Source organism: Apteryx mantelli, chromosome 21 (genome assembly GCF_036417845.1).
Source record: "Apteryx mantelli isolate bAptMan1 chromosome 21, bAptMan1.hap1, whole genome shotgun sequence".
Lineage (NCBI taxonomy): Eukaryota > Metazoa > Chordata > Aves > Apterygiformes > Apterygidae > Apteryx > Apteryx mantelli.
In genome coordinates, this window is record NC_089998.1 from 6,254,681 (window position 1) to 6,280,622 (window position 25,942).

A 25,942-nucleotide genomic window follows, 5' to 3' on the forward strand; every position below is an offset into this window, starting at 1 on the left:
TAATCCATTACAAATTTCACAAAGCCCAGCTCGGGGAAGCGCTTGGCCAACTCAACGCAAGAAGAGCAAACAAACAAGCAAAGAATAAAGCCCCGCTCTCAATGAAGAGACCCAGCGCGTGGCTGTTTTAATTTCTTTCCCCACTTCTCTTCTGGCCGACCACCTTTTTAATGATTCCATTTCACTTGCGGCAGCCGCCCCATAACAAAGCCATCACCTCGGCGTTGACTCCGGGAGACGAGTTACAATTACAAATTACCACCACAATTAGTGCTAGTTCTTAGAGAAATTAGAAAGGGGAGCGGGAGGCCCACATGCGATTGATTGCTATTCATTCTGCTTTACGGTGACCTTGCTCTGGAGACGATGATATTCCTTTAGCCTGGAAACCAGATTAAAAAAAATTAATTGTAAATTAACAGTAATAACACACATTTCCTTTCAATTAATTTAAGCAGAATGAGGGGGCGTGAAGAGCAGGCGTTTGTTAAGGCCTGTACAGTTTAATTATATTTTTTTTTCTCCTTTCCACGAGATAATGTAATTAATTTATCTTAGAGGGGTGGGGGGGACATGGTGTATCACGGAGAACAAAGCAGTTAACAGCCAACGGAAAAATTAAGAGCCCATTATGTAAATGCAGCATGTTTCACGGCATTTAAAGGCGGGGGGGGGTGTTGGAAAGCGTTGTGGGGCCTGAGAAATAAGTAAAATAACAAGAATGGATGCTCGCCGGAAGGCTGTAATTAGGCAGGGCTTTCGCTCCCGGAGGGCTGTTAGCGTTGGAGGGAGGTTGGGGCGGGAGGGGGCCGGCCGGGCGCAGCGGGGAGGGAGGCCGCGGCTGCAGCAGGCTGCGAGGCCGGGACAAGCCAGGGCTCTGCCCGCGTGGCCCGGCCAGGAACGGTGCCAGAAAGGTGTCGTGGGGCACCCTCGGCGAGGCCATGGCTCCGGGCCCTACCCACACACCTGAGCGAGTTGATGTTGATGAAGCCGGTGGCGTCGGCAGGCTCGTAATCCCCTTGCACGTTCATGCTGCGGAGAGAAAGGCGACGGTGACGGCAGTGCCGGGGACCCAGAGTGGGCCAGGGGCTGCCGCCGCCACCATGAAGGCAGGGACGCATGGCGCCCCATGGGGCACTGGGGAAGGGGAGACGACTTGACATGGGGCCTCGCGCCCCCTCAGCGCCTGGAGCCTGGTCTGAGCCCCGCTAGAGGCGCCATATTGTGTCGCTGGGCCCAGGGATGGAGGCCAGAGGCGCCATGTTGTGTCACCGGGCCCAGGGATGGAGGCCAGAGGCACCATGTTGCGTCGCTGGGCGGCAGAGGCACCATGTTGTGTCTCTGGGCCCCAGGGTCAGAGGCATCATGTTGTGTCGCCAGACTGAGGAGGCGCCATGCTGTGTCACTTGGCCCCAGGGGGTGGAGGCCGGAGGCGCCATGTTGTGTCACCAGGCCCTGGGGGTGAAAGCGCCACATCGTGTCGCCAGGCCCTGGAGGCTGAGGCGCCGGAGGCCCCCGGCCATTAGCCCTGAGGTGGCCTCGGCCGTGAGGCGGCAGCGGCAGCCACCGCACGTGATGCCCCAAAGCGCCGACCAACTCCCAAGGCTGCCTACATCCCCCAAACACACGGCTCATTTCCCAGAAACTGCGAACCTTAAAAGAAGGAAGAAAAAAAAAAAAAGAAAGAGTTTACAATGATTTTACCTCCCCTGACGGGCTACAGAAAAACCTCTGTGCTTTTATTTTTGCTCATTCGAGTGGTTCTGACCTGCTCTATAATTACGTTACTTTCTACCTACTGTGCAGAGGCATTTCCACACAGCTCTGCCTCTCACAGCTTTCTCTCGGGTTCCTGTGACGCCGTCACTCAAAGGCTTTCAAACCAGCGATGTAGAAATCAAAAAGAAAAGGAAAATGGTTGGAGACGCAGGGAGAATAAGTGCCCCTGCTTTTCTCTCCCTCTCTTTCCTCAGTCCCACCCCCCTCCATCCTCTTTTTTTTTCTTCCTTTTTTTTTTTTTTTTTTTTTACTTTATTCATTTAATCTCTCCAAGTGAGAGCGCGAAGCATAATGAAGGGTTGGGACGGCTTATTAGGAGCTGTTGATTTTGAGGGGGAGGGAAGGGGGGAAAAAAAGCCAGAGAAGAGAAAGAGAGAAGATAATTTGACATTTACTCCGACTGATCTAAACTCATTCGGGTATATTTATGGCTTATAAAGTGTTTAGAGAGATTGAAAGGGGTTGAGGGAGGGCTGGGGAGGGGGGAAGCAGCGCACAAGCGAGCGAGAAAACAACACGAATTAAAGCAAAAGCCTGAAGAAAAAGAGAATAATATTGACTTCAAAACAAGGCTCGTGCTTTCGCCAGGTGCTCGGATCTGAGGGAACCGTCCCAGGCGTCGCAGCCGAGCTGCTCGAGGCTGCACTTGCCGGAGGGAGATTGAGCCCAAACGGGCGCCGGGGAGCCCAATCTGGGGGACTTTGCTGGGGGAAAGGCTTGTTTTAAAGCCAGGGGTCGGCCACGGGCTGAGCCCTCCACCGTGCCGGGTCTGGAGGTGCCAGGGCAAGGCCAGCTCGGGGAAGTGCTCCCCAGCACTGTGCCACGGTCTTCCTCGCCCACGCCACCATCTTCCTCACCACACACCCCTTCCCTCCGACCCCAGGGGGCTCGCAAGCCCCGGTGACCTGCTTCGGTCACGGGAGGATGGCCCCGGTGCCCTCGCGGTGCTCACCTCACCAGCTCCTCGTTGTACAGGGACTGCGGGGACTCTCGGCCCAAGATGTAGACCTGGCCCTTGAAGACGGAGAGGCGCACCTTGCCCTCCACCAGCTCCTGGGAGCGGCCGATGCAGTGGCGGATGAATTCGCACTCGGGGCTGTGCCAGAAGCCTGTGGGCGGGAGGCAGTGTCAGCGGGGCCGGGGGCCGCTCTCCCTGGGGCCACGCGAGACGGTCCCCCCCGCACCGCATCCTGGAAGGAAGGTGCTGGAGAAGTGTCAAGGGAAGGGATGGGGGGTCTGGGGGCTTTGGAGAGGGAGACGAGGAGCCAGGATGCTCAGGGGCTATGAGGAGCTATGGAGATCTCAAGTACATCCCTTTGCCTTGATGTTCCTCAGTTTTCTCACCTGTGAAACGGGTTTGAAAACAGTTGCTTGCACATGGAGGCAAACGGACGCCCTCGCGTGGGGCACTAAATGCCTCCGCATGACTCAGACTCTGGGAGCATGCCGATACCCCGGCTGAGGAGAGTGGCTCTTCTCTGGGATGACCGCAGGATGGGCACAGCAGAGGCCCAAGGGGGTCAACCCCAGCGACCGCGCGCTCGGCTCAGAGGGCACACACCAGCAACAGCCCCCTGCGGCCGGGCTGGCCTCCATGTCCCTCTCCGGGCTGCCCTGGGAACGGAAACCCTGCCCTGCAACAGATACTCCTGGACGACAGACGGGAGGAGACGGGGCCCCACAGGCTTCCACGCCCGCACCTGGGACAGCAGCCCCCTGCCCACTCCCATGCTCCCGTCCCCGCCGGGGCCCGCGGAGCAGGCAGCTCCTGAAAGGTGACACAGCCCGGGGGGGTCTGACCCCGGGGCTTTATCGGCCTCCGGATCAGGGCACATATGTCTCGGGCAGCTCCCAGGTAGGCTCACCTTCCCCAGCCCTTTCTAGGGTAACACAGCTCTGCTTTCCTCCCGCTGTTGGCCCGGCCGCCGCGGCAGAGGCACATCTGTCCCTCTGCACCTGCGGTGCCCTGGCCGTGCAGAGAGCACCCGGGCTCCCCTCCTGCTCACGCCATCAGGGAAGTTTTACTTGGGTCGCCCAAAACGCATCGCGTCTGAGCGGGCACACAGCTCAAGCCTGACCCCCAGAAACACAGCCCACGGGAGCCGCCACCTGCTCGGACAAAGATGACGGCTTCACCGGCAGCCGGAGCGAAGCTACCCTTCGTCCAGCACCTCCGCACCGGCCCGCTGCTGGGGGCGAGTGCGTGGAGGGGCCGGCGGCCCGGCCTGCCATTCCTGTGCACCGTCCTGTCACTAAGCAGGGTAATTAGCCAGGGAGCCCTCGGAGACCCGGAATAAAGCCTGGGAGATGGAGAGGGAGATAGAGAGAAAGAGAGCCTATTCACCAGCCTCCAGTGATGCTGAAGTTTTATCTCTCTAATCTCTCTCCCACTCTGCTCACACACAGGTGCCCTCTCACCTTTCCTTTCCCAGCTGGGCTTTGGGGATGAGGCCGAAGCCATTAGAGAAACAAACAATTGCTTTTGTTGTTTCACCTCGCCAGCCCTGGAGCTGGGCTGCAGTGACGTGGCCAGGCACACTGGCCCCCTCCGGCTCCACCAGCCAGGACATCCTCCCCATCCACGTGGCAGCCATCCCCACTGAGCCAGCGCGCATTTCCTTGCACATGCCGGGGGTTTGCAGCCTTCCCCAGGGATCCGATGTTGGGACCAGCTGGGGACAGACATCTCCTCCTGGGCTGTTGCCATGCAGTCACTGCAGAGCACATTGACCCTGGGTGGGGCTGGCACAATCATGGTCCTGCAGCGGGGACTCCGATGTGGCAGCTCCCCGTCCTTGCTCTCTCGCTCTCGGATGCACTGGGTCTTGTCGCACACTTCGAGAGCAGTGAGTGGACACGGCACCCTTGTGCAGACATGTTCCTTCCTGCAGACGGCACGTGGTGCAGGAGCGGAGCTGTTCCCCTGCCAAGGTTTCACGGGTGAGAGCCTGTCCAACCATAGCGTGGAGACAGAAGGCAGGTTTACAGCTCTCCTGGCTATAACTGATAGACTCAGGAGCTACGCAGGCCTGAATGTGTTGGATGCTTCGACAGGAGCCAGCCCCGTCCTGCCACAGTGGGACCCGGTGCTGGAAACGCACTGAGCCTGCTCTGACGCCCTGCTGTGACAGCAGCCACTTCTCACCGATGAAATCATCTCCGTCCCTTCCCGAGGTCTCTATGGCTGGGCCAAGCTCCTTGCAACGGGAGGACAGCACGCCACCTTCCTCCACCGTGGCACTTCTTCTTGCACGCTGGGCTCCCTGGGTCACCGCTAGCCATCACACATGTCTGAGCCCAGACCTCTCCCTTGGATGCCTGTTTGCTGGATGGCTGAAGGGTTCGGGCACCCCTTCCCCAAAAGCAGGTCTACTGGGCAAGCAGCATCGCAGGACTGAGAGCCTGGCTACAAGCAAATAAATCCCTCTTTTTGGTAAATGCACCCAAAGTAAAACTCTTCAAATGTCAGGATTGATTTAGGGCTGTTGCGTCCCCGTAACAGGAGGGAAAAAAATAAATGCAAGACACATTAAAATAATAACCAGCTACTTAAATCCTGACTCTGACAACTCCAGGTGTGAGGAAGCGCCCCCTCCCTTCTCACCCCCCACTGCAAACAAATTCCCCACTTGAAGTGATCCGTCTTAATAGCCTTCCCACTTTGTAACTGCCATCCAGCTCTAATCGTTTCAATCTGCGGCGCAGGCAGGGCCGGTGGGAGACAATGGCATTTAAACACCTGGCCGTACCTGCCAGCAACCGGGAGCTCTCTTCAAAGCCACATCTCCACAATGGGATCAATCGGGATGGGGGGGAGATAAACACTAATTCTCTTAAAATCAGAAACTAGTTACAATAATGAGGTGTTAAAGGAAGGAGAGCTTGAAAGCCTGGCCTCCAGCGGCCACCCTTGGGTGGAAGGTGACCGCAGGCAGCAGCATCGCCTTTGAGCCTGTTTGCACCACGTTGGGGTTATTCCCTGCATTCAGACTCGGCCGCATGGACTCTGTCCTGGCTGAAGCGTCTCGATGCCATCCTGACCGAACCCAAATCACTAAGGCTCTGCTCGCACTATCTGCAACCAGGCGCTGGCAGCAGGGGCCTTGCTCAGAGCAAGCCCTGATGCACGTGGACAGGAGCTCTCACCCCGTGCAAACCCCCACCTGTGGCACTCGTGTCCAGGGACATGGCAAGATGGTCTCAGCCCCATAGACGGGCTGGGGGACAGGGCTTGCAAACTCTAGTAGAGAGATCAGGGCCTCGAACATGCCCAGACATTGCTTCAGTTTGGATCTGGATTCACACACCATAGCCTAGTGGCTAAACCATAGATGCACAATACAACAACACAACAAAAAAGGGCATTTTTAGCCAGCCCACACAGCTGCATGTACAACACCACATCAAAACACAAGTGCAATATGCAAAACAACCTTAACTCTGCTCCGAGTCAAACCAGCCTGCAGCCTTCACTCTTTGAGGTTGTCCCTTCCTTATTTGCAGCACCTAGTAGCTTCACAGCCACACTTTCCACTTTGCTGCTCAGATCGCTTTCCTAATATAAACTGAACATATCAATAAAGCACAATATGGTTAGCAGCATTCTTAACAAAAGTGCCAGAAAATACTCTCCACCAGCGCGAATCGACAGATTCAATCTGCCTTTTTACGGGCGCCATGGTGTGACTCAGGACTCGCCTAGCTGCTGCTGCCCAGTATGAGGAGGCTCTGGAAAATACACCAACGGTCAGATAAAAAACGCTTCCCATGCTCAAAGTGGTTGTTGCCGCAGTCTGAAGCAGCCTGGTGACTATCGCAGCCGTTGTGGAAAGGTTACCAGCTAAAAAGGCTAATCATTAGTTTCAATGTTATAATGTTTGGTTCAGAGAAAGCCTTGTCGAACTCAGCACGGGAACAGAGCTGTGATTCCTGCAGGAAAGCCAAGAGGCCGTGCTGATAAACTCAGCGTTTTATTTTCTGTTCTGACAGCGTTTGGAGCCGCAGAAACAGAAACCTTTCTGCTTGCAAGAGGTGAGGACAGATAAACAAAAATACTATTATCCAAGTGGCTCTTTAATCTTGCGGCTTCACAACAATCGAGTGTTTAGAAATAAACAGGTTTACACTTAAACGAGAGAAAAAAGGCAACACAGAACAAAGTCTAATAAAAATAGCCAGAGGCAGATGCGGCATCAGGGAGCAAATTAAAAGAGGCCATGATTCAAGAGTTTCTTTCTCCCTGCTTGGCAGTGGAGGGTAATTGTGACTTCTCCACGGCCCACCACCTCCGCCGCTGCTCCCCATGCAGTCGGCTTGGACCACCCTGGCCATGGGAGCGCTCGCCCCACTGCCAGCCAGCAGCACAAAACCTCTGCACCAGAGCCCTTAAAATAAAGTTTTGGCAGCAAATGGGCTCCTGCATTAAATGTCATTGCATGATGCTGCAGGTCTCCAAGGAAGAAGCAGCAGGTAACATCCTCCAAGAGGAAAGCTCAGAGGATGAGAATGTGGACATGGGGCCCTGGATCGGAAACCAACTGTAGCAGAAAGTACAGGAGGGAGGGCAGCCTGACCCCATCCTGCCAAATTTGCCACTTTCCTAAAGCCTGAGCTCCTGGAGTCAGGTTATTTCAGGAGGACCTTCCCGTTGATGTAACACAGCCCATCTGCAGCCCTTGCGGTTAGAGAGAAAAGCATGAAAAGCAAGGCAGGGAGGAACGGAGAAGCTGAGAAAAAGGAAACAGATAAAACAAGGAAGGTCTCGGGTGTATCATTTGGAAGAGGGGCAGGGAATCTCACTGATGGGGGATCTCCAAGGAAATTAATACTGAACTAATCATCCCTTGTAGGCACAGGACCGCAGTGGAGCTGTGGCACCGAGGACACATGCCAGTGCTGGGAGCAGAGCAGCATAAGGGGCATTCAGGTGCGGGCCATGGGGGCTCTGAGCACTTTTACAAGATTTAGGAGTGTTGCTTTCTCCAGTTTAGCATCACTAACTGACCCTGTGTTTTGGCATGGAGAGAGCCCCAGGGTAATGCTGACATCCCCTCTGGGGATGCTTTTCCTGCCTAGCTCATGGTGGCCCAGCACACAGCAGCCTCGGCCAGAGCCCCCGTCCCCTCAGTGGTCTGTTCCCTGCGGTCCCAACACCAGCAGCGCAGCACAGGAGAACTGAGCTGAGACCCTTCAAACTCAGCCCATGCAGGCAGCTGAGCAGATCTGAGCAGAGCCAAAGGGCTGCAGTAGAGGATGAAGGGCAACGGGCTTCACTGCTGTCTGCAACTCCTGGTGCCAGCAAGTGTCCCCTTGTCCTTCACGGCTCCTAAGCAACACCTTGGCAGCGCCATCCTCACCCGGGCATGGGCCGGGCGGCGCGGCAGCAGCCACAGCCGGGTCAGACACCACCCTGGTTCAGGGCTGCCTGGAAGCCCCAGCTGGCTTCGGTTTGGTGGTGTGGCTCCAGCCAAGCAGCCCCCGGCGAAGCCACAACGCGCAGTGCCCCTGTGTGGGCTGCACGCCGCATAGCACGTTTTGCGGCAGACGGACACGCGCAGGCAAGCCAGGGACGAGAGCTCGACGCGCCCCACGCTGCTTCGAAACCTCTCTGCACTGAAACACTGCAGCGTTTTCACCCCCCCCCCCCCACTGGTCTGGCAGGAGAGCTCTCAGGCTTAGAAAAGCACCGGCTCGGGGGCCGATGGCAGTGGCTGCCGAGCTGGGGAACATGCGGTTTGGAAATGCTCATGCCCTTATCCTGGAGCAGAGCGGTTTGCTCCTGGCCGAGATCCCATCTGCACCGCTGGCACTACAAGTGTTAGCAGAAGGGATGAAGCTCTCGTGACACGCCAGGCTAGTTACAGGCGATGCACCACAGAGGAGAGAGGCAAACGGGGCATCCCTGGCCCAGGATCGGCACAGGCCCTGAAGGACAGGATTTGGGACCTTTGGGTACATCCTCTGCTGTGGCCACAGTAACCCGCAGAGCTAGGAGATCCTGCGGCTTCCCCCAGCACCCCAAGCAACAGGCGCTGTGCTCCTAGGGACGCAAACGCAATCCTGTGCTTGCAGCCCTTCTCGAGGCCAGCAGACCCTTTCTGATTCACATGGGCACAGTGAAAGCAGAGCAGGCTCCCGGTTGGAAAGCTGCTCCACGCCACAGTGCGTGCCTCTGGGTGCATTGGGCATGGGAGAGTCCAGCGGGGCTGGTGCGGGGAGGAGCGGCCAGAGATGAAGGGGAAAGACACGGCTCCAGCAGATGGGGAGGAGACGAAGGGATGGCGAACAACCTGTGGCGCAGCCAAGTGCGCTAACGGGCCAAAGCCATGACACAGGACTCAAGGAGGTGCCAGAAGCTTCCTCCACCAGCAAGCCCTCTTGCAGGACGGCATCATTTCCTAAGAAAGACCTGGAGCCCCTTCAGCATGAAAGCAGGCAGGATGCTCTAGAGACCAACCCTAGGCAGGAGCAAACCCATCTTTTTTCCCCTCCTACGACTAGCCTCAAGTCCAGATCTGCATTTTGTAGCCCTGGCCCATCACTATGAAGCATAACCAACAAGCAGGACCTGCCGCCTTTCGTAGCGACAGGGCTCGTGCAGGCGCGAGGAGGAGGAAGAGGGCTGGGAAGAAGCGGCAGTGGCGGGGGGAGCCTGTGGTGGCAGGGGACAGGCCGGAGGACGGTACGTACCATTGTACACCAGCTCGGAGAATTTCAAGGCGAGCCCCTGCTTGATTTTCCGTACTTCCCGGTCCATGGTGAAGGCCTCAATATCTAAATGCGCATGGTATAGGATCGTTCCCGCTGGGGTCTCATAGATACCTAGCCATTTTTCCAGGCAGGGGGAAAAGCAGAAAGAGAGAAAGAAACGAATGAGACCAAAACTGTCAGCAAATGACAAAAAATAATGACTTGGCTGACAGAAGGAGCTGTGGTCGAGCACATTCAGTCCCAGCTTGCTGTAAAATGCATCTGTCATTATATTCATGCTGGGGCTGAGACAGTCCACTCCGCACCTTGCGGAGAAAATTTCTAGATTCCCCTCTTTGAAGAGGCACTCTGACGAGGCTAAATGACAGGGTTTGGGAACCGATCCCCCCACCGATACATGCCCAACGGTCTGCGGCTGAAAACCTGTAATTAAACGAGCGATGCGGGGCACAGGCACGGGGAGCGCAGGGCCTGAAATACCCTCCTCTCCCCTCCGCTGGCAAGAAAGAGCACCGCGCATCAGCTGTGCAGAAAGGAGGCTACCTGGGGGCTGGGAGTGCAACTTCCTCAGGGGCTGGCGAGAGCCCCCGGCTTCCTCCCCGTCCGCCCCCCGAACCTCTCCGGGCTGGGGAAGGCACCTCGGTGGAGGGACATTTAATCATTGCGATGGTCGGGGCGAAGCTCGCTGGCAAGCCGGGGCAGGAAACCCTGCTCCCTTTGTTCCAGCTGCTCGTGGCTTATTTTCCGCGTAACTTGTTTACTTCTTGTTTAATACGGCACATGCAAAAATTAGTAGATGGAGACACAGGCACCTACAGCGACCCTTGTCCGTGACGCCTGATCAGCTGGCACGGCTATAACCTGCCCGTTCCTGCTTTCCACCCTCACGTTCCCTTCCCCTGCCCACCCCCACATTGGGACTGTCCCCTCCCAGCGCAGCCGTGCTGCCGGCACCCAGCACCCAGCTCTGGGCCAGGCTTGGGGTCCGCGCTGATGGCTATGGCATGGCCGTGGGAATGGCAGAGGGCACCCACACGTTGGGTTTCGCTAGCTTGTGCCACAGAGAAACCAGCCCTTTTCCCTAAAAGCACAAAAATGCTGAATTCTGTAATAATAAAACTTAAGAGAAACGCCACCTCCAAATGCCCACGCTGCAAAGGTCTGCCAGGCAGGGCGAAGGACCTGCCTAAAGAACCGCTTTCAGCGGGGCCCCATGGCTGCGGGGCCCCACGGCTGCATCCCACGCCTTGCACGGATGGCTTTGCCCTCGTCCCCGCAACGGGGAGCACTCATCTCCGACACCGAATTACCTGCGCTCTTTAATTAAAGGGGTTGAAGAGAAAAAAACCTGCAGGCCTTTCCAACTGCATGCTCAGCTCTGAAGGGGCCATGAGCCCCTCTCCAGGTACCACGATGAGGGACAGTGCCTGCAATCACTGCCCCCCTCTTTGGGGCTGAGGGGAGCCCACCTAGAGCATGGTGCTGTCACAGGAGCTTTCACCTGCGCTAGGCTCTCCCCATGTGCTGGATCACAGCACGGGCTCCCATGCGGTGTCCCATCCCATTCCGTCCCTGGGGGACGGACAAGGCTCCCGAGAACGTGGCAGGAGCTCAGCTCAGTCCCATCTACCACAGCAGCCCAAACCTGTCCCCCAAATGGGGTAGCTCAGCCGGCCTCCAAGGCTGCTGTGAGCCCTCCCTGCGTATTTAGAGCACCAGGCAAAGGTGCAGAAGCTGCAGGATCGATCCCCCGCTACATCACAGGCTCCCGTTAGGTCCCCGTAAACCCAGCACGCGCAGGGCGCCCGCTCCACGCCGGGGCTTGCAGCCTGTCCATGAGGTGAGCCGCGTGGGGACCTTTCGCTCCCGTACGAGCCGCCAGCAATTTTGGCAACGAGCAACCCAGTCCTTGGGGAAGTGTCTAAGCCGAGCCCACCGGTAACGCGATTAACATTCCCGCTCCTTCCCCCTTCGAAGGTGTTAAAGTTAATTCGGGCTGATCAAAAGCTTGGTTTCGTCTCGTGCCCGGTTGCCACCCCCCACCTCTTCCCCGCGGCCGCGGCGGGGGGACGCAGCGCCGCCGTGCCTGCTCCAGCTGCCCGTTTCGCTATTATTCCTACGCGAGCCGTGACAGAAACGTGATGCTAGAGGACCGCGGATGCAGGAGCCTTTGACAGCCGGAGCAGGGGCTACGGCGCGCGGAGGGGAGGGAAATGACAGCCCCGCTCGCAGCCTCGCCGCCGCGGAGACAAGAGGCACCTTCAAAGTGACACTCACAGTGGCTCCAAGTGTCTATTTTCATCTCCCCGTGTTTACAGGAAAAAGACAGAGGTGTCAGCAAAGCAGCCTGCCGAAGCTTCAATCACCCCATAATTACCGCTGGGGAAGGGGGGGGACGGGACGGGGCGGGGGGGCAGCAGAGGAGACAGCTGCCGCTGCTTAAAATTTTCTAATTTGTAACCGCCGCTGTCAGTTTACCTCCATCCGAGCAATTTTGCTGCTTTGAGCGAGGACTGTCATTGCGGGAGGCGTCACCGCGCTGGCACGTGGGGGCCGAGGCGAGGAGGGGGAGCCCTGCCGGGACGCGGCCTGGGGGCTCCCACACCAGCCCGTGCGTTAAACGATGCCCAAATTTCTACCGCCTTGGAAAAGCTTCCCAAGCCGGGCTGCGGCACCGAGGGCGGCCCGGGATGGATTTGCTGCGGGGAAGGGGGTTAGCGGCGTCCACCTCGCTTTGCGAGGGCATCGGGCCCCTGCCCTGCGGCGCAGTGCAGCCGGGGAAGGGGAGAAGACAAGAGAGAGGGGGGAAAAATAGAGGAACCCCCCCTGTCGAATGCAGAGCTCGGCTGTTTTGGCAGCGGCCATCCCCTCCTTCCCGCTTCCTCCCCACTGATTTCATTTACTTGACTTAATTAGCCCCCCTTCGGAGCTAAAAAGATAATTTGCTAAGGAGGATGTGAAAAGGCGCGAGCAGCAGGGAAGGGCTCCCGGTGCAGCCGAGAGCCTCCGGCTGAGCCGCCGCCGCCGCCGAGCCGCTCCGGCACAGCTCCCGGCACCGATTCATTAGCCTCCATCCTCCCGCAAAAACAAATACGACAAAATCGAGTTAATAGGGCTTAAAAGGCTGGTGCGGGCCCGCGCGCTCGCCCCTCGCCCATTAGGCCTTAACGAATTTCAATTAGGTGCTTGGTAAAAATCAATCCAAATGCATTTTCCCTTTCCGTTCCCCAACTCCTCGGGGCAGCGAGGAGGAGGAGGAGAGGAAAGGAGGCACCTGGCAAGTCACGCAGGAGCCCTGGGGGAAGCAGAGGAGCCTCTGCAGCCGTGCACGGCCCAGGCGCGCACTGCCGTGCCTCAGTTTCCCCTCGGCAGAGCAGGGATCGCTGGGGCGGGGGAGCTGCCGAGGGCCTCAGCTTGCACGCTTGCTCCGCGCGGAGTTTTGTTGAGCCTGGCTGAATAAAGCCGGCTCTGAGCGCGCTTCGGCAGGCCGCGGCATCCCCGCCGGGCCCAGGACCCCCTGTCCTAGCGCCCCGGCGGAGGCGGCCCGCGAAGCCGTCATCTGCCGACACTCCACCGCAGCAGCGAGTGCCTGACAGTGACGCGCAGGAGACAAACGTGACAGTTAAATGGGGTTTAGAGAAATTATTAAATGCTGTGAGGGTCACTAGAGCATGTCACTGGCTCCTGAAAAAAAAAAACAAAAAAAAACGGGATTTTGACAAATTACTCAGCATCCTGCATGCAAATGCGCAGGGTGGTTGTGTGAGTGCATGTGTGGTTTGGGAGGGTTTCTCTTTTCCTCTCTCTCTTTTTTTTTTTAATTCAGTTATTCGAACTCAGGTCGAATGATCTGGGGTTTTGTTTTTCGCCTTTTGTGGCTGATGCTCTTGCAAAGCGGCCCGTGCCCCCGCGGTGGGGAGGGAGAGCGGGGTGGGCTGCGCTCCGCTGTGAAGTGTTATCACAATATTTGCTCGCGCCCTGCCACAAAGGGCAAGTTTAAAGAAAGGGAGCACCTAATTAGGTATTAACGAGATTTAAAACAGAAGAGTGCGGGGACAAGGAAAGGGAAATGATTATTAGCCGTGGCATTATTTAGTTCTGAAAGGGGCAGCTCTCTGCCTCTGGAGGTTTTCAGTTAAGCTGCTCCTAATGGAGGATCAATACTAAGAGTGCAAAAAATTGCATAGATATATCAATTAATCAAAGACCTGGCTTTAAAAAAAATGTATCAGTGACTGGTATTTGCTTCCTAAGCTTTGTACCTCTATCGCTCTTTATACAACATCTGCGTCACTGAGGACCTTAGAAGAGTATTTCCCAAAGCAAGCTGAGTCTCTCACGTTCACCTCGTCCTGCAAGCTGGGACTGGAGGAAGAGCACCAGGATTTGGAGCTCTGATAAAAACCCTGGGAGCTGGCGGCAGTGAGTCAAGCCCAAACCTTGACATTTTTCCCGCTGCAAGACCTGAAGGGGAAGGAGCTCACAGGAGACCTGCTGTCCCTGGTGGCAACATGACCCCAGGCTTGGCGCCAACTGAGACACTGGCAGGACCTTCATTAGCGAGGTTAGTTATAAGTCCCTTTAAAAGGGAAATCTTGATGCTACTTAAAGGAGAGGAGCCCAGGGCTGCTGGACCTGCCAGGGCCAGGAGGGGAGAAGGTGCTGCACGTGGGACCAGCCACTCACCTCTGGACTTCATCCCGATGAAGCGGTTCTCCACGATGTCGATCCGCCCGACACCGTGCTTGCCTCTGCGGAGGAGAGATGGAGCAGCTGGCACCTTGCACACCCCCGGCCCTTGCAGCGGGTGGCCGAGCCAGGAGCCCAGAGGCAAGTTGAGGAGACAACAGGGGGGCAAACCCAAAAACGACAACCTGTGAGCAGCTCCGCTGTGCCCAGCCGCATCGACAGCGATCCTGACAGCCAAATACTGTCTTTTCTCCACCATGAGAGAAGCACCCTTCTTAATAAACCCCGGGCACCAACCTCCTGGCTGTAGGGCACAGGGCTCCCAGCGAAGCTATCTGGCTACCTGGGACATGGCGACCTGCATGACTTGCCACCGTATGCAGATGGGACAGGGCTGTCCCAACACCCAGAGACAGCAGTGCCAACACCGTTTGGAGGAGGCTGTCTGGGTCAGCCAGATAGGATGGGTTACACAGAGATGGACTTTTTCTGCTTGTCCCTCTCTCAGCTTTGTCGCTGGTGCCAACCTCCCCCTCCTGCCCTCGTACCGCTCGGGCTGGAAAGACCCACAGTCAACCATGGCTTGGTGGCCACCAGAAAACGAACCGGGCAAGGGGACGGTGGGGGCGACACGGGGCGATGCTGCAGCTGTATTCATGATGGCTGAAGTCATTTTAAAACCACTTAATTAACATTTAAAAAGAGAACTACATGGAAAAGTTCATTCCCATTCAGCTCCGGGGGGATAAAGGCGGAGGCACAAAGGAGGACGGCACCGGGGAGCTGCGTGGCACTTAGCAAGGGGCGGGATGAGCGGGTGTCCCGGTGGGTGCCTGCTCCCGAGCCAGGGCCGCCGCCGTCCCGGGAGGCTTCCCGGCGGCCGTGTCCCGAGGGCTGTGCTTACGGCAAAGCGCCTGGAGCGTGGCCGGCTGCCCCAGCGCATGGTCCCGGGGGCTGCCAAACCTGCCGTTTTCCTCAAAGTGGGGGACAAAGTGGAAAAAACGAGCTGGCCCCGAAGGGTGCAATTTGCTGGCACTTGAGTCACTCTCCCAAGAGGGGAAATCGGACTCTGCCGCCGCGGCTGGACGAGCTGTTCGGGGCCCGGGGCGAGCAGAGCGCAGAAACCCCAACGGAGCCGCTGCTGCGGCAGGAGGGGGGCAAGGACGGGGGGGGACCACGCAGGCGACCAAATCTCCAAGCCTCAAAAGAGCTGAGTGCCCGCCGAGCCGGGACGCCAGGCCGGTGGAGCTGGGCACCCTCGGACAGGCAGGAACGGGGAGGTGATGGCGCCGGTGCCGGGACGGGGGAGCCCGGGGCTGAGCCGGGCTGCGCGGGGCCCCGGGAACCATTCCGGACCTGGGGCCAGGCAGCCCTCGACCGCACGTGGGAACGCGCGATATAAACCCTCGACCGCACGTGGGAATTTACCCCTAACGGGGCTCGTGCAGGCTCACTCGGCTCGGGGCATCGCTTGCACCGCGCGGCGCGGGGACGCCGGCGCCTCGGGGCGCGCGGCACTTACGCGATCTCGTTCAGGTAGACGAAGAGCTCCAGGGCCGCCTGGCGGGTGACTCCGTCCTTGGCGTTGGTGACCTTCACGGGGACACCTGCGGAGCCGGGGGGGGGGGGGCAGGATCAGCCTCACCTCGCGCCATCACCCCGCGCGCGTTAAATAGATGTGACAGATATGAACTCTAAATAACTTCTTAAAAAGGCATATCCAAGCTGCTGCCGGAGGGAGAGGAGGAGGGAGGGGGAACCCACCTCGGGAGAAAAAGCCGAAATAAATAAATTAAAAAAGGCCCATAAAAACGCCCGTCCCCGTCCCCCCCCGCCTCCTCCTTTTCCCGCCGCTCCCCCCCTCTCTCTTTTTTTTTAGGGCCTGTGAAATCGCAACCAGGCCCTTCACTAATTGAATTTCACGCTCGGCGATTGTCCGGCGGCGCAGCACCTTCTGTCCCACCAGCGCCGGGCGGGCGCGGGGCTGGCGAGCCACCCGCCGGCAGAGGGGCCCCGCCGCACACCCCCGCGCGCGCGCCCGCCGCAAGCGCCCCGTGGATTAATTAATTATTACCCCCCCCTTTTATTTTAATTTTTTATTTATTTATTTTTTTAAAGGCCCTGGGCGGGAGGGAGAAAAGGAGAAGCGGGGCGGGAGCCCGGGGGGGGGGGGGGGGAAGCCCTGAATAGAAAGAAGCATTTTCTTGAGCGGTGTGAAATGAGCAATAAATGTATTAGGAAGCTGACAAGGGGGCTGCGGGGCCCACAAAGAAAAGCAGCGCCGACTCGGAGGCTAATCCCCCCTCCATCTGCCCTCCTCATTACCATTTAACGCGCTATCAGTTGCCAATCAGCGCTCAATGCCTCCCTTTCTAGTCTTTATCACGGAGGCGCCCGCTAGAGCCGCCGGGTCTAGTGACGGGGTCTGGCAGCTCCCCCCCCCCCCGCCGCCTAAACCCCCTATTTTCCCGGGGTTTATAAACTCAGTTGTAAATTGCTATTAAATGTAAGTCGCGGCAATAATGAACCTTAAGCCGCTTCTCGGCAAGGGCCCCCCCCGGCGCCCGCCTGCGCCCTCCCCTCGCCCCGGCTCTTTCTGTCCGCGCCTTCGCCGGGGTGTTGGCCGCCGTCCACCCGGCGGAGAGCCCGCATTGCGGGGGCCGCCGCTGCCGAAAGCTGCTTAGCCTTTAAAATAGTTAATAATTAGATTAAAACTTCAAATAAATTAACTAGGGGCCGGCTGGGGGTGCAGAGGAGGGTCTCCCCGTCCTCGGGGAGGATCATTAAAATGGAGCAGGGCTGCTCAGGCTGGCGGTGCCGCGCCGGGGCCGGGAAGGGGCCTCGGGCACGCGGAGGTGGCTGCGGCCCTCGCCACGGCACGGGGACGTCCCGGCTGGGCGCCCCTTGGGAAAGGCCGCGCGTGCCGTGGCCGGGAACGGGGATCGCGGGAGACGGCCCCCGGGCATGGGCGCAGCCGTGCCAGCGGGTTCCCGCAGCAGCGAAATGCCTCCGGGCTGAAGCTGCGAGGATGAGGAAGGTTTCGCCCTGCACGGACACCAGCATCCCCACCGGGTGTCCAGCAAAAAGGTTGCTCCGAAGCAAGCGCTTACCCTTTTTGAACTCAATCTCCAGCGTGTCCGGGGTGTCCGGAGCGGTGGCCGGATCCTGGGTCTTCGTGTAGAGCCCAGGGGGAGCTGGATTCTGGTGGGGGAAGAGAAGAGGGAAGGTTGCCCACGGGCACGGCATCCCCAGCCCCATGGCATGATATCCCCCAGCCCGGTGGGAATGGCACCTCCAACCCCACGGGAACAACGTCCCCAGCCCCATGGCACGGTGTCACCCAGCCCCATGGGAATGGTCTCCCCAGCCCCATGGGAACAGCATCGCCAGCCCCACGGGAACGGCTCCTCCAACCCCGCGGTAACAACGTCCCCAGCCCCATGGCACGACGTCCCCCAGCCCCACCATGCTCACCATGTCACCCAGCCCTCCCGGGACACCCATCCCGCCCCACCAGCCGAATCCTGCTCCAGGCTCAACACCCATGGCCCCACGCGAGGTGCCGGCACAAAAACGCGCCGGAGCTTCCCGGGGGTCTGGGAACAAAGGGCTAGAGAAATCAGACAATTTTTCCCCTCAACTTGATCTCATCTTTTTCTTTGACGCCCCCACAGCTGGAGGTGGAATAGCTGCGGGGAAGCAAGTCAGGCAGGGAAAAGTGCGACTTTGGCGGAGCGAGGCAGGGCGCGCGCGCGCACGCTCCCCGGCCCCGCCGAAGCGGGCTTTATTCTGCACTGACCGAAAAAACTAATGACGAGGCCTGACCCCAGCAGGTGCTGTAGTCGCATGGGCTCTTTTATGGTGTCCTCGAGGTTAATACACACGGGGGGAAAATAGAGCAACAAAGCAAAAACCCATTTCAGAACACATCAACCTTTATGTATATTTTTTCCAGATTTATAGTAAAGAGGCATCTTATCTCTGTTAGAGCTGGGCCAGTGGAAGCTCGGGTGACGACAGTGAATTGCCACAATTGAAGCACGTACCAGAAGAGGAAGAAAAAAATATATATATAGGCTTTCCGTCCCGGAAAGCAAAATGCCGAGCGAGCTTTGCAATTTAGCGCGGCCCCCCCTCGGCACCCGCGTGCGGATGCGACGGCGCGCAGTGGCCCTGAAACGCTTTCAGCCCATCATTTGCAAACACGTGCGTCTAATGGGACACCGAGGCACGGAGCGCCTGCCGGGGTCCCCCGGGATACGTGCGAGAAGGTAAAAAGCGAAAAAGAGCTTCCCGACACCCCGGCACGTGTCGCAACCGCAGAGCCGGGCCAAAGCCGCTTATGCCGTCCCCAAAACCTCTCCGCGTTTTCCAAAAATCAGAAGGTTTTAAAAGAAAAGCTGTCCTTCTCGGAACGGACAGCCCAACAAAACTCTTCCCTTGGTTTCTTTAATCTGGATCATCCAGACATTTCAACAGTTTCGAACGGCTCCGTTTCAGGCTGAACACTCTGCCGCTTTCTGGTTTAACACCACACGGACGGCAGCTCGAACCGGAAGACGCCCCCGAAAAACACCCAGGCAGCTCCCGCCCCCGCAAACCTCCAGCTGAGAAGCCTTGGCGGCGTAAAACACTTGTACGCTCACGCATTGCACGGCCTGGCCTTTCTCCAAACTGATCCTCTCCTGCAAACGTTTTGAGCCGTGATAAATGAGCATTTTCCCGCAAAACCCAGGCGGTCGGAGCTGGAGCCCCGGGCAGCCGGGGGCTCTGCCGGCACCCAAGGGCTCCCCGGGCAGGCCGCCCTGCGCTTCCCTGCTTTGCTTCTCCTTTTAAAAGACAAACTTTCTTCCTTTCACTTTTCCCCCCTCCTCTTCCATTCCAGTGAGAAAAAAGGCCAAGGCAGAAAATAGGTAGGAAACAGGTTTAAAAAAAGAAAAAAAAAAAAAAAGTAATTGCTTTCAAAAATTTTTTTAGTCTTTTTTTTTTTTTTCTAAAGGGAAAATTAGTTTCTCTGCAAAAGTTTTCATCTAAAATTCAAAGCAAGGAAACAAACTTCTTTTAGTGAAAATGTCCATTTTCTTGTCCACTAAATAGCCAAAAGCAACTATTCCGCCCAGTCCCTGTTCGTGGGTATTGAGCCTGGTTTCGCCACCCCGTCCCGCCCGTTCGGCCCCCGGGGTGCCCTCGCCCTGGCGAGGCGCCCGCACCGCTCCCGGGACTCGGGGCTCCGTTTCGCCCACGCCGCAAACCCCGGGGCAGGAAAACTCCTGCAGGCAGCGGCGGCCGCTTCCCCGCTCCCGCCGGCCACAGCGCGACTCTGCCGAAACCTCGGCGCGGGGGAAACGCCAACGCGCCGGGGTTATTTCCAAGGACCCAGAACCATCCGTATAAGCACGCGCACTCCAGCAAAAACATCCCGGGGGTTCTGCTTGCTTTTGTCTTTGCCCCTTTCCCTGTACTTAAGCAGCATGGGCGTGCACGCACGTCCCCCCGCCGCCACCAGCACCCTCGCACCCGTGCGCACACGCAAATTACACGGGCTGCAGATTTCAATTCGACAGCGTCTGGCCTCTCCTAGCCCTGATCATACTTATTAACCAGACAAACCCGTTGGAGATGATGAAAAACTTTGAGTTCAAAAGGAAAGATGAGGTTGGGGGGGGTGAGGAGGGGGGAAAAAAACAACAGAAAGTATTAAAAACTCTTTACTAAACATTGGAAGTCAAAGTCAGGCAGTTTCCAATTTTCTAAGGCAACTATGAAAACCCCTATTAAATAAAATAACTAAATAGAAATAAAAGTGACATTTGGCTTGCATTCCATCATTACGGTGCGAGTCTGTCCTCTTTTTATTCTCTCTCCTAAAAGCACAGTTCAAATGACAAATAGTTTGTTGCAGTGTATCAATGCCTCCTATTTATCCGGCCCCGCAGGGGGGCTAGTCCTGCAATGTCATCTTTAAAGGGGAGAGAGGGGAGGGAAAAAAAAAAGAAAAAAAAGGAAGAGTGTGTGGAAAGGGAGGGGGAGAGAAAGAAGCAAGAAAAACGGGGCAAGAAGAGAAGAAATTGGAAGCAAATGGTCCATGAAGTAAACCATGATGCAGAGCTATCGATGCCGCAAATGGTTTATTCATCCGGCTGATATTGTTGTGCCCGGGACTGAATGAACTCTTTCAGAGTGCCATATGAAGTTAAAGCAAGTAAATTTCTATCTTTCTCCGCATTAGCTGCCTCATTGCCCTTCAATCGGGCCTCACAGAGGCAGAAAATAGCTCAACCATCTGCTTTCAAATCCCTCCGTTTGGCAGGTCTCGGGGCTCCGGGGAGGGGAGCCGCGCGGCGCTCCGTACCCCCGGCGCGTTTAGGACCCGCTCCGCAGGCGGCACCCCAGGCCCAACTTTCCATCCCGGGCTCGGGAAGGGACGGGGCCGGCGCTGGTGCCCGACGGCACAAAAGCGGCCCCGGAGGCTCCCATGAAGGCACCCGGGGGCTAAGGGATGCCCGGAAAAGGGTTCGGTTGACTAGTCCGGTCACTGCTGAACTAGCCCGATTTTCCAAGCTGGCTTTGGCCGGGAACAAAACCGGGTGCCGGCAGCAGAGAGGGAGAGGTGCAGGAGCGCAGGACCGGGGCGCAGAGGGACGGTGCCAGCCCGCAGGGCAGGGGCAGCTCCCGGCCCGGATCGGTGCTCCCCGGCAGGCGCCAGCGGGAAGGGCAGGGATCAGCCCCTGCTTTTTTAGGCTGCCGGCGTGCAAACCCCATCCCGGCACCGACTCCTCCTGCAGAGGAGGGGGCATTCCCGAAAGGACCTGGGGCCCCGAGAGGCCTCTGCGAGGCGCGGGGCAGACCCTGCCCGCGAGACGGCCCCGCGGCCGGACCCCTCGTCATCCCCCTCGGACCCCGGCCGCGGCGCGAGGCACGCGCCAACCCGGCTGCGGCGGCAGGGCTGCGGGCTGCTGCGCGCCGGCCGGCTCCTCGCCCGGCCTCCCCCTCCTCTCCCCGGATTGTCTAATTAGCGCTGATGGATAGTTTAAGCGGCTCTCCCAAGCATCGCCGGCCCGCCGGAGCATGAACTGGAAAGACTGGGGCCAGCGGGCAGCCAGCCCGGGAGCCCTATTAGGAGGCAGCCGGCGCGGGACCCATGCCTAACCTGCGGGCACTGCTCAAAGCATGCCCGTGCAAAGGGGGGTTTAATGCACGGCCCCCCCTTCCCAGGCCACGGAGAGGGGAGGGAGGCCACTTCTCAGCAAAAAGCTCTTTCCAAGGCACAGACCTTGGCAACGCGGAGGGGACGTGAGGACGAGGGCGGGAGGCAGCCCGAACGCCCTCCATCGCCGCGGCCGGGCGGCCAGCCCCGCTCTCACGCGAGCGCCCGCTTAATTGCACCGTCATCACCCCTCCCGTGACATCGGCTCCCCCGATATCGCCCCGAAACGGCGCCTGTCCCCGCTCCCGGCCGCGGCAATGAGTGTGCCGGCGGAGGGGGCGGCGGGGCCCGGCCTCCCCGCCACACACGGCCGGCCGTGAAATTTCAAATTAGGCTGCAAACACACGAGCCGCCCTCGGCCCCGTAGGCGCCGCGTGGGCGGCGGGGCGGGAGGCCGTGATGGATTACCTTGGGGTTCTCCAGGATCCCGGCTTCGTAGCTGCGGAGACGAGAGAGACAGAGAGCGAGCGGTCGCTGCAGCCTCCGGCGTGCACCGTCCCCGATCGCGGCGTGATCCCGGGTGTCCCGCGGGCGGCACGCTCAGCCGGCAGAGCCATCTCCGAGGCCGGGCCAGCACATGTCCCACAAGGATGGATGGAGCTAAACACGCGTTACGGCTCTCCGGGGGCTTTTACCGGCAACCCGCGGAGGGAGCGCCAGGCTCACGGGACAGCCGAGGCGACGGATGTGGCCGGCGTGGGATGCGGGTGGCCGGGCAGCTTTAGCAAGCGAGGCTGGAGATTTTGGGGCCAGCCCCATCCAGCACGTGGCAGGATGCCCCGGGGCGACGGGGTGGCTTCTCCCCCGCCTTTTCTAAAGGTGCGAAGTGGCCACGCAAGATGGGCGAGATCGGGACCCCGGGTTTTGGGCGCTCGCCCCCGCTGCGGCTGGGGCTCTCACCTGATGTGCATGAGGTTTTCATCCATGCTCCAGGGCGTTTTGGGAGTTACCGGCACCGGGATCCCGTGTTTCTGCGGAGAGAAGGGAGGCAGCGCTTGGGAATGTGGCGGTGGCGGCGCGAGAAAGCCGGCCAACCTCACCCGCCCCATTCGGCCAAGGCACCGGAGGCCCCGGCACAAATGTAGTGCGGCAACGGGGCTGCACGCGCGCAGGGGCCAGCACGACTCCCCCGCGCGCCAGCACCCCCGGGCACGCAGTGCCCCATGGCAGAGGCGCCCGGCTGCCCCGGCCCAGCCGGCGCCGGCTGCCTCCCACCGCGCCGCACACCGCGCGCAGCCCGGCTCCCTAACAAAGTCACCGGCGCGCTCAATTATCCCGTGACATCTCAATGGGTGAAATTGCCTGTGAAGACGAGGTGAAGACGCAGGGGAATTAGCAGGAGAGGCGACGGAGGCGAGCGAGAGGCAGCGGCGGCGGGGAAGTCGTCCACCCTGCCGGGGCAGGAGGCTCTCGCTGCCCGGCCTGTCGCCGCCTGGACACCCTCCGGCTAACTCGAAACGAGCGGGGCCGAGGCAGCCCGGCGCCCCAGGCAGGCTGGAGCCGCCGGCACCGGGTTCCCACCGGCCGCGGTGCGGTTATGCAGCCCAGGCATCGTGGCAGTTCCAGCACCACTGCAGCATCTGTGTTTCCCGGAGCTCGGCCAAAAATAGAGGAGCAGGGTCTGAGCAGGAGCGGAAGCAGGCGGAAAGCTCGTCGCCTCGGCACGCTCTTGCTTGTGAAGTCAGCCCGGCGCAGGGCTAAGAGCGCCGGGTAACGCAGGTGTTTGCAGAGGTGCTCGCTCGCCCCAAGCCGTCCCGCTGCGGAGGCGGGCGCCGGGCAGCCTTCCCTCCCCGGCCCGGGGCCGCGCTTTCCCGCCGGCACAGTCCCGGCTCCGCAGGGCAACGCTGGCGCGGCGCATTTACATTTCAAATGGACTCTGCAGCGCAGGCCCCGGCTTGCAGAGAGGGCAAAACGCTGCCTTTGCTGCATGTGCTTTTGATGCCAAAGCCCGGAGAAAGCCCCAGCTCGGCGAGCCGGCGGGAGAGGCCCGGAGCGCTCCGGCAGACCTTGCCCGTCTCCGGGTCTGGCCACACGGCTCTGCCGCAGCACGGGGAGCCGAGCGCCGTGCCGGACCCCCGCCAGCAGCTGCCCTGCCGGCTCCCTCGCCCCCAGCACTGAGCCCCCGCGGATATCAGCAGAGGGCGTTTTGCCTTAATTAATTAATGCCGAGCAATTAATGCTCAACTCTGTCTGTGCTGAGAGGCTCTCTCATGCCTTTGCTCACACCCATCTCACCTGCGATTTATACGAGCTTCCTTCAGACCTGAGTACATGCAGGATCATGATTACAGACCCTAATTAATTTGATTTGCAACCTGGATCATCCCCTCTCTCAGCAGCTGCCCGGGAAGCCCAGGCTCTGGAGCCCATGGAAATGCAGGCTGAAATCTGCGCCCGAGACGCTGGAGCTGACCTGCAGCAAGGTGAATCCTCGCCTTCCCAGGGAGCGACTGGGCACCGATTTTCACCTCGTTATACCTGTCCCGAAGGGCCAGGCGAGCTGTCCGGGCGCTGGAAGGACCTGGCTGCAAAGCCTACCTCTCCCAAGCACGAGGAGGAAGAGAAACCCCCTTTCTGCCAGCGCTGAACATAACCAGAGGCCAAAATGACTTGAAAACCCTCAACCCCAACCTCTTCTCTTTGAACAGGGCCCCAACCCACTTTGTTTTCCTTTTTCCTTTTTTTCCCCCCCTCCAAATTAAGAAAAAAACAAACAAACCCAAAACACATGTTCCACTTTCCGTATAATAAAAACCTGGTGCTCTTAATAACTCTCCTAGTTGACAATTTGTTTGGCAACATATGGAAAGCTCTCGTAAACTCGCCCCTTCGCAGTAAAACAACAGATGGCAAATACAATCCTCGACACGGTGCTCTCAGCGCCCCGGCCGCCACGCCGCACGGCCCCGCACCTCGCCTTCGCGGGTATTACCCAGGCAGCCTAGACGGCAGCTATTTAAAACCGAAGCAATTTTCTGGTTTATGCACAGCGCTGCCTTTTCCCTTTTGATTGATTGAGCCGAGTTGTCAAGCATTTCCGTGAAGTCGCTAAAAAAGAAAGGTACCCTGGTGGGCACTTAAGGAACCTGATGCAAAACTTCTAATATGTTTTATTGCAACTTGTACTTCAAAAAGGAAGGGAGGCCAGAGGGGAGCGCGGGGGCTTTTGTCTGTTACGCCAGGCAGCGAGCTGCTTCCCGCTCCCGTGGAAAGCGGGTTATGCTTAGCAGCCAGGTAATTACGGGCCTTGTAGAAAGGAGGGGAAAAAAAAGGAAAGGAAAGGAAAGCCGGCGCCATCCCCAGTCCCGTCCCCTACCTCCGCGTAGTCCATCAGCTCGCGGCGCCCCGCGAAGCGGCGGTAAAACTTGGGCAGCCTCCACGGCGCGATGACCTGGCGGGAGGGCAGGAGGATGAGGATGGTGGCGTCCGAGTCTCGGCTTCGGCGCGCTTCCCGCCGCGTGGCCCGGTCGGGCGCTTGGAGCGGGCTCGGCGCCTTACCTTGATGCCGGGGCACAGAGCGTAGCAGGAGAGCTCGAAGCGCACCTGGTCGTTGCCCTGAAACACAGGCGGGAGACGCGTGGGGACACGCTCCGCGGCACCCCCGGGTGAGGAGCGCGTGCCCACGGGCTGAGGGAAAGGCTACGGGTTTGGGGAGAGAAACTGCACAATCGGTGGGAATTGTTGGAAAAAGGGAGCGCTAAAGGTGCAGGAATGACTGGAGAGAAGTGGGCAGAGGCAAAGGTCTGCTCGGCTCCCCTTCACCTGCACACGCAAACACGTGCGCCGAGAGCCCCCCGCGACCCCCCGCACCCAGCGGCAGCAGGGCACGGCCGTGCCGAGGGCTGCACCAGCCGCTGATGGATGCCGGGACCTGCCCTGTCCCGCCTGGGGTCAGTCCTGCCCTCCTCTACGCTGGGTTTGGACCCAAAGTCACCTTCCGTGCTACTCCAGATACGGCCGAGCATCAGGTTTTAAAAAACAGCTCAAGACCCAGGGTGCCGGACCCCTCGCCCGGCGGCTCCGGGAGCCATGCGCAGAGCATCGCTTTCATGCCGGCTGAGCCTCAAAAACCTCAGCTAGTGCAAACCCCCCTTTCTGTATTTTTTCCTCCCTCAGAGGGCTCTAAGCTCTGAAATGCCCCAGGGGGAGTTGCGCCACTTTAGGGCGCCGATCTCGCCCTCGAAAACAACCCAGGTGCCCCCTGCACCCCCCATTTGGGTCCCTTCTGCCCCCACTTTTCCCCGCTGCACCCTGCCAGGAAGCGGCTGTGAAGAGCTGCTGCTCCCTGCCTCTCCGATGGGGACACAGCGGGAAGGGACATCCGGCACAGCATGTCTCCCACATGGGTGTCACGAGCGCATGCAAGCCTCTGCAGGCGCCTGCCCAGCATGGACCAGGTGCTGCACCACTGCGAGCCCTGTTGCTACCCCAGCAAGCATGAAGGGAGCAGGCAAGGAAGGAGGAAGACCACAGTGTCTGAGAAGAAGCAGCAGCTCGTCATTAAATAGACCTGAACCTCCTTTATCTTAATTGGCCCCTGCTGGGAGAGCCCTCTAA

The 25,942-nt window shown here is 58.9% G+C and overlaps 1 protein-coding gene across 1 annotated transcript in view; it reads right to left on the minus strand.

Annotated features, from left to right (window-relative positions):
• Positions 1 to 327: 327 nt before the first annotated feature.
• Positions 328 to 25,942, minus strand: part of ASS1 (argininosuccinate synthase 1) — a 28,393-nt gene continuing 2,778 nt past the window's right edge. Inside the window, exons 4-14 of the mRNA XM_067309030.1 lie at positions 24,884 to 24,940; positions 24,702 to 24,776; positions 22,286 to 22,356; positions 21,794 to 21,824; positions 17,289 to 17,379; positions 15,701 to 15,785; positions 14,176 to 14,240; positions 9,469 to 9,600; positions 2,732 to 2,888; positions 967 to 1,032; positions 328 to 382 (exon numbers count right to left, since the gene is read on the minus strand). Of these exons, the coding sequence (XP_067165131.1) occupies positions 328 to 382; positions 967 to 1,032; positions 2,732 to 2,888; positions 9,469 to 9,600; positions 14,176 to 14,240; positions 15,701 to 15,785; positions 17,289 to 17,379; positions 21,794 to 21,824; positions 22,286 to 22,356; positions 24,702 to 24,776; positions 24,884 to 24,940 (885 nt within the window). The remainder of the gene's footprint in view (positions 383 to 966; positions 1,033 to 2,731; positions 2,889 to 9,468; positions 9,601 to 14,175; positions 14,241 to 15,700; positions 15,786 to 17,288; positions 17,380 to 21,793; positions 21,825 to 22,285; positions 22,357 to 24,701; positions 24,777 to 24,883; positions 24,941 to 25,942) is intronic.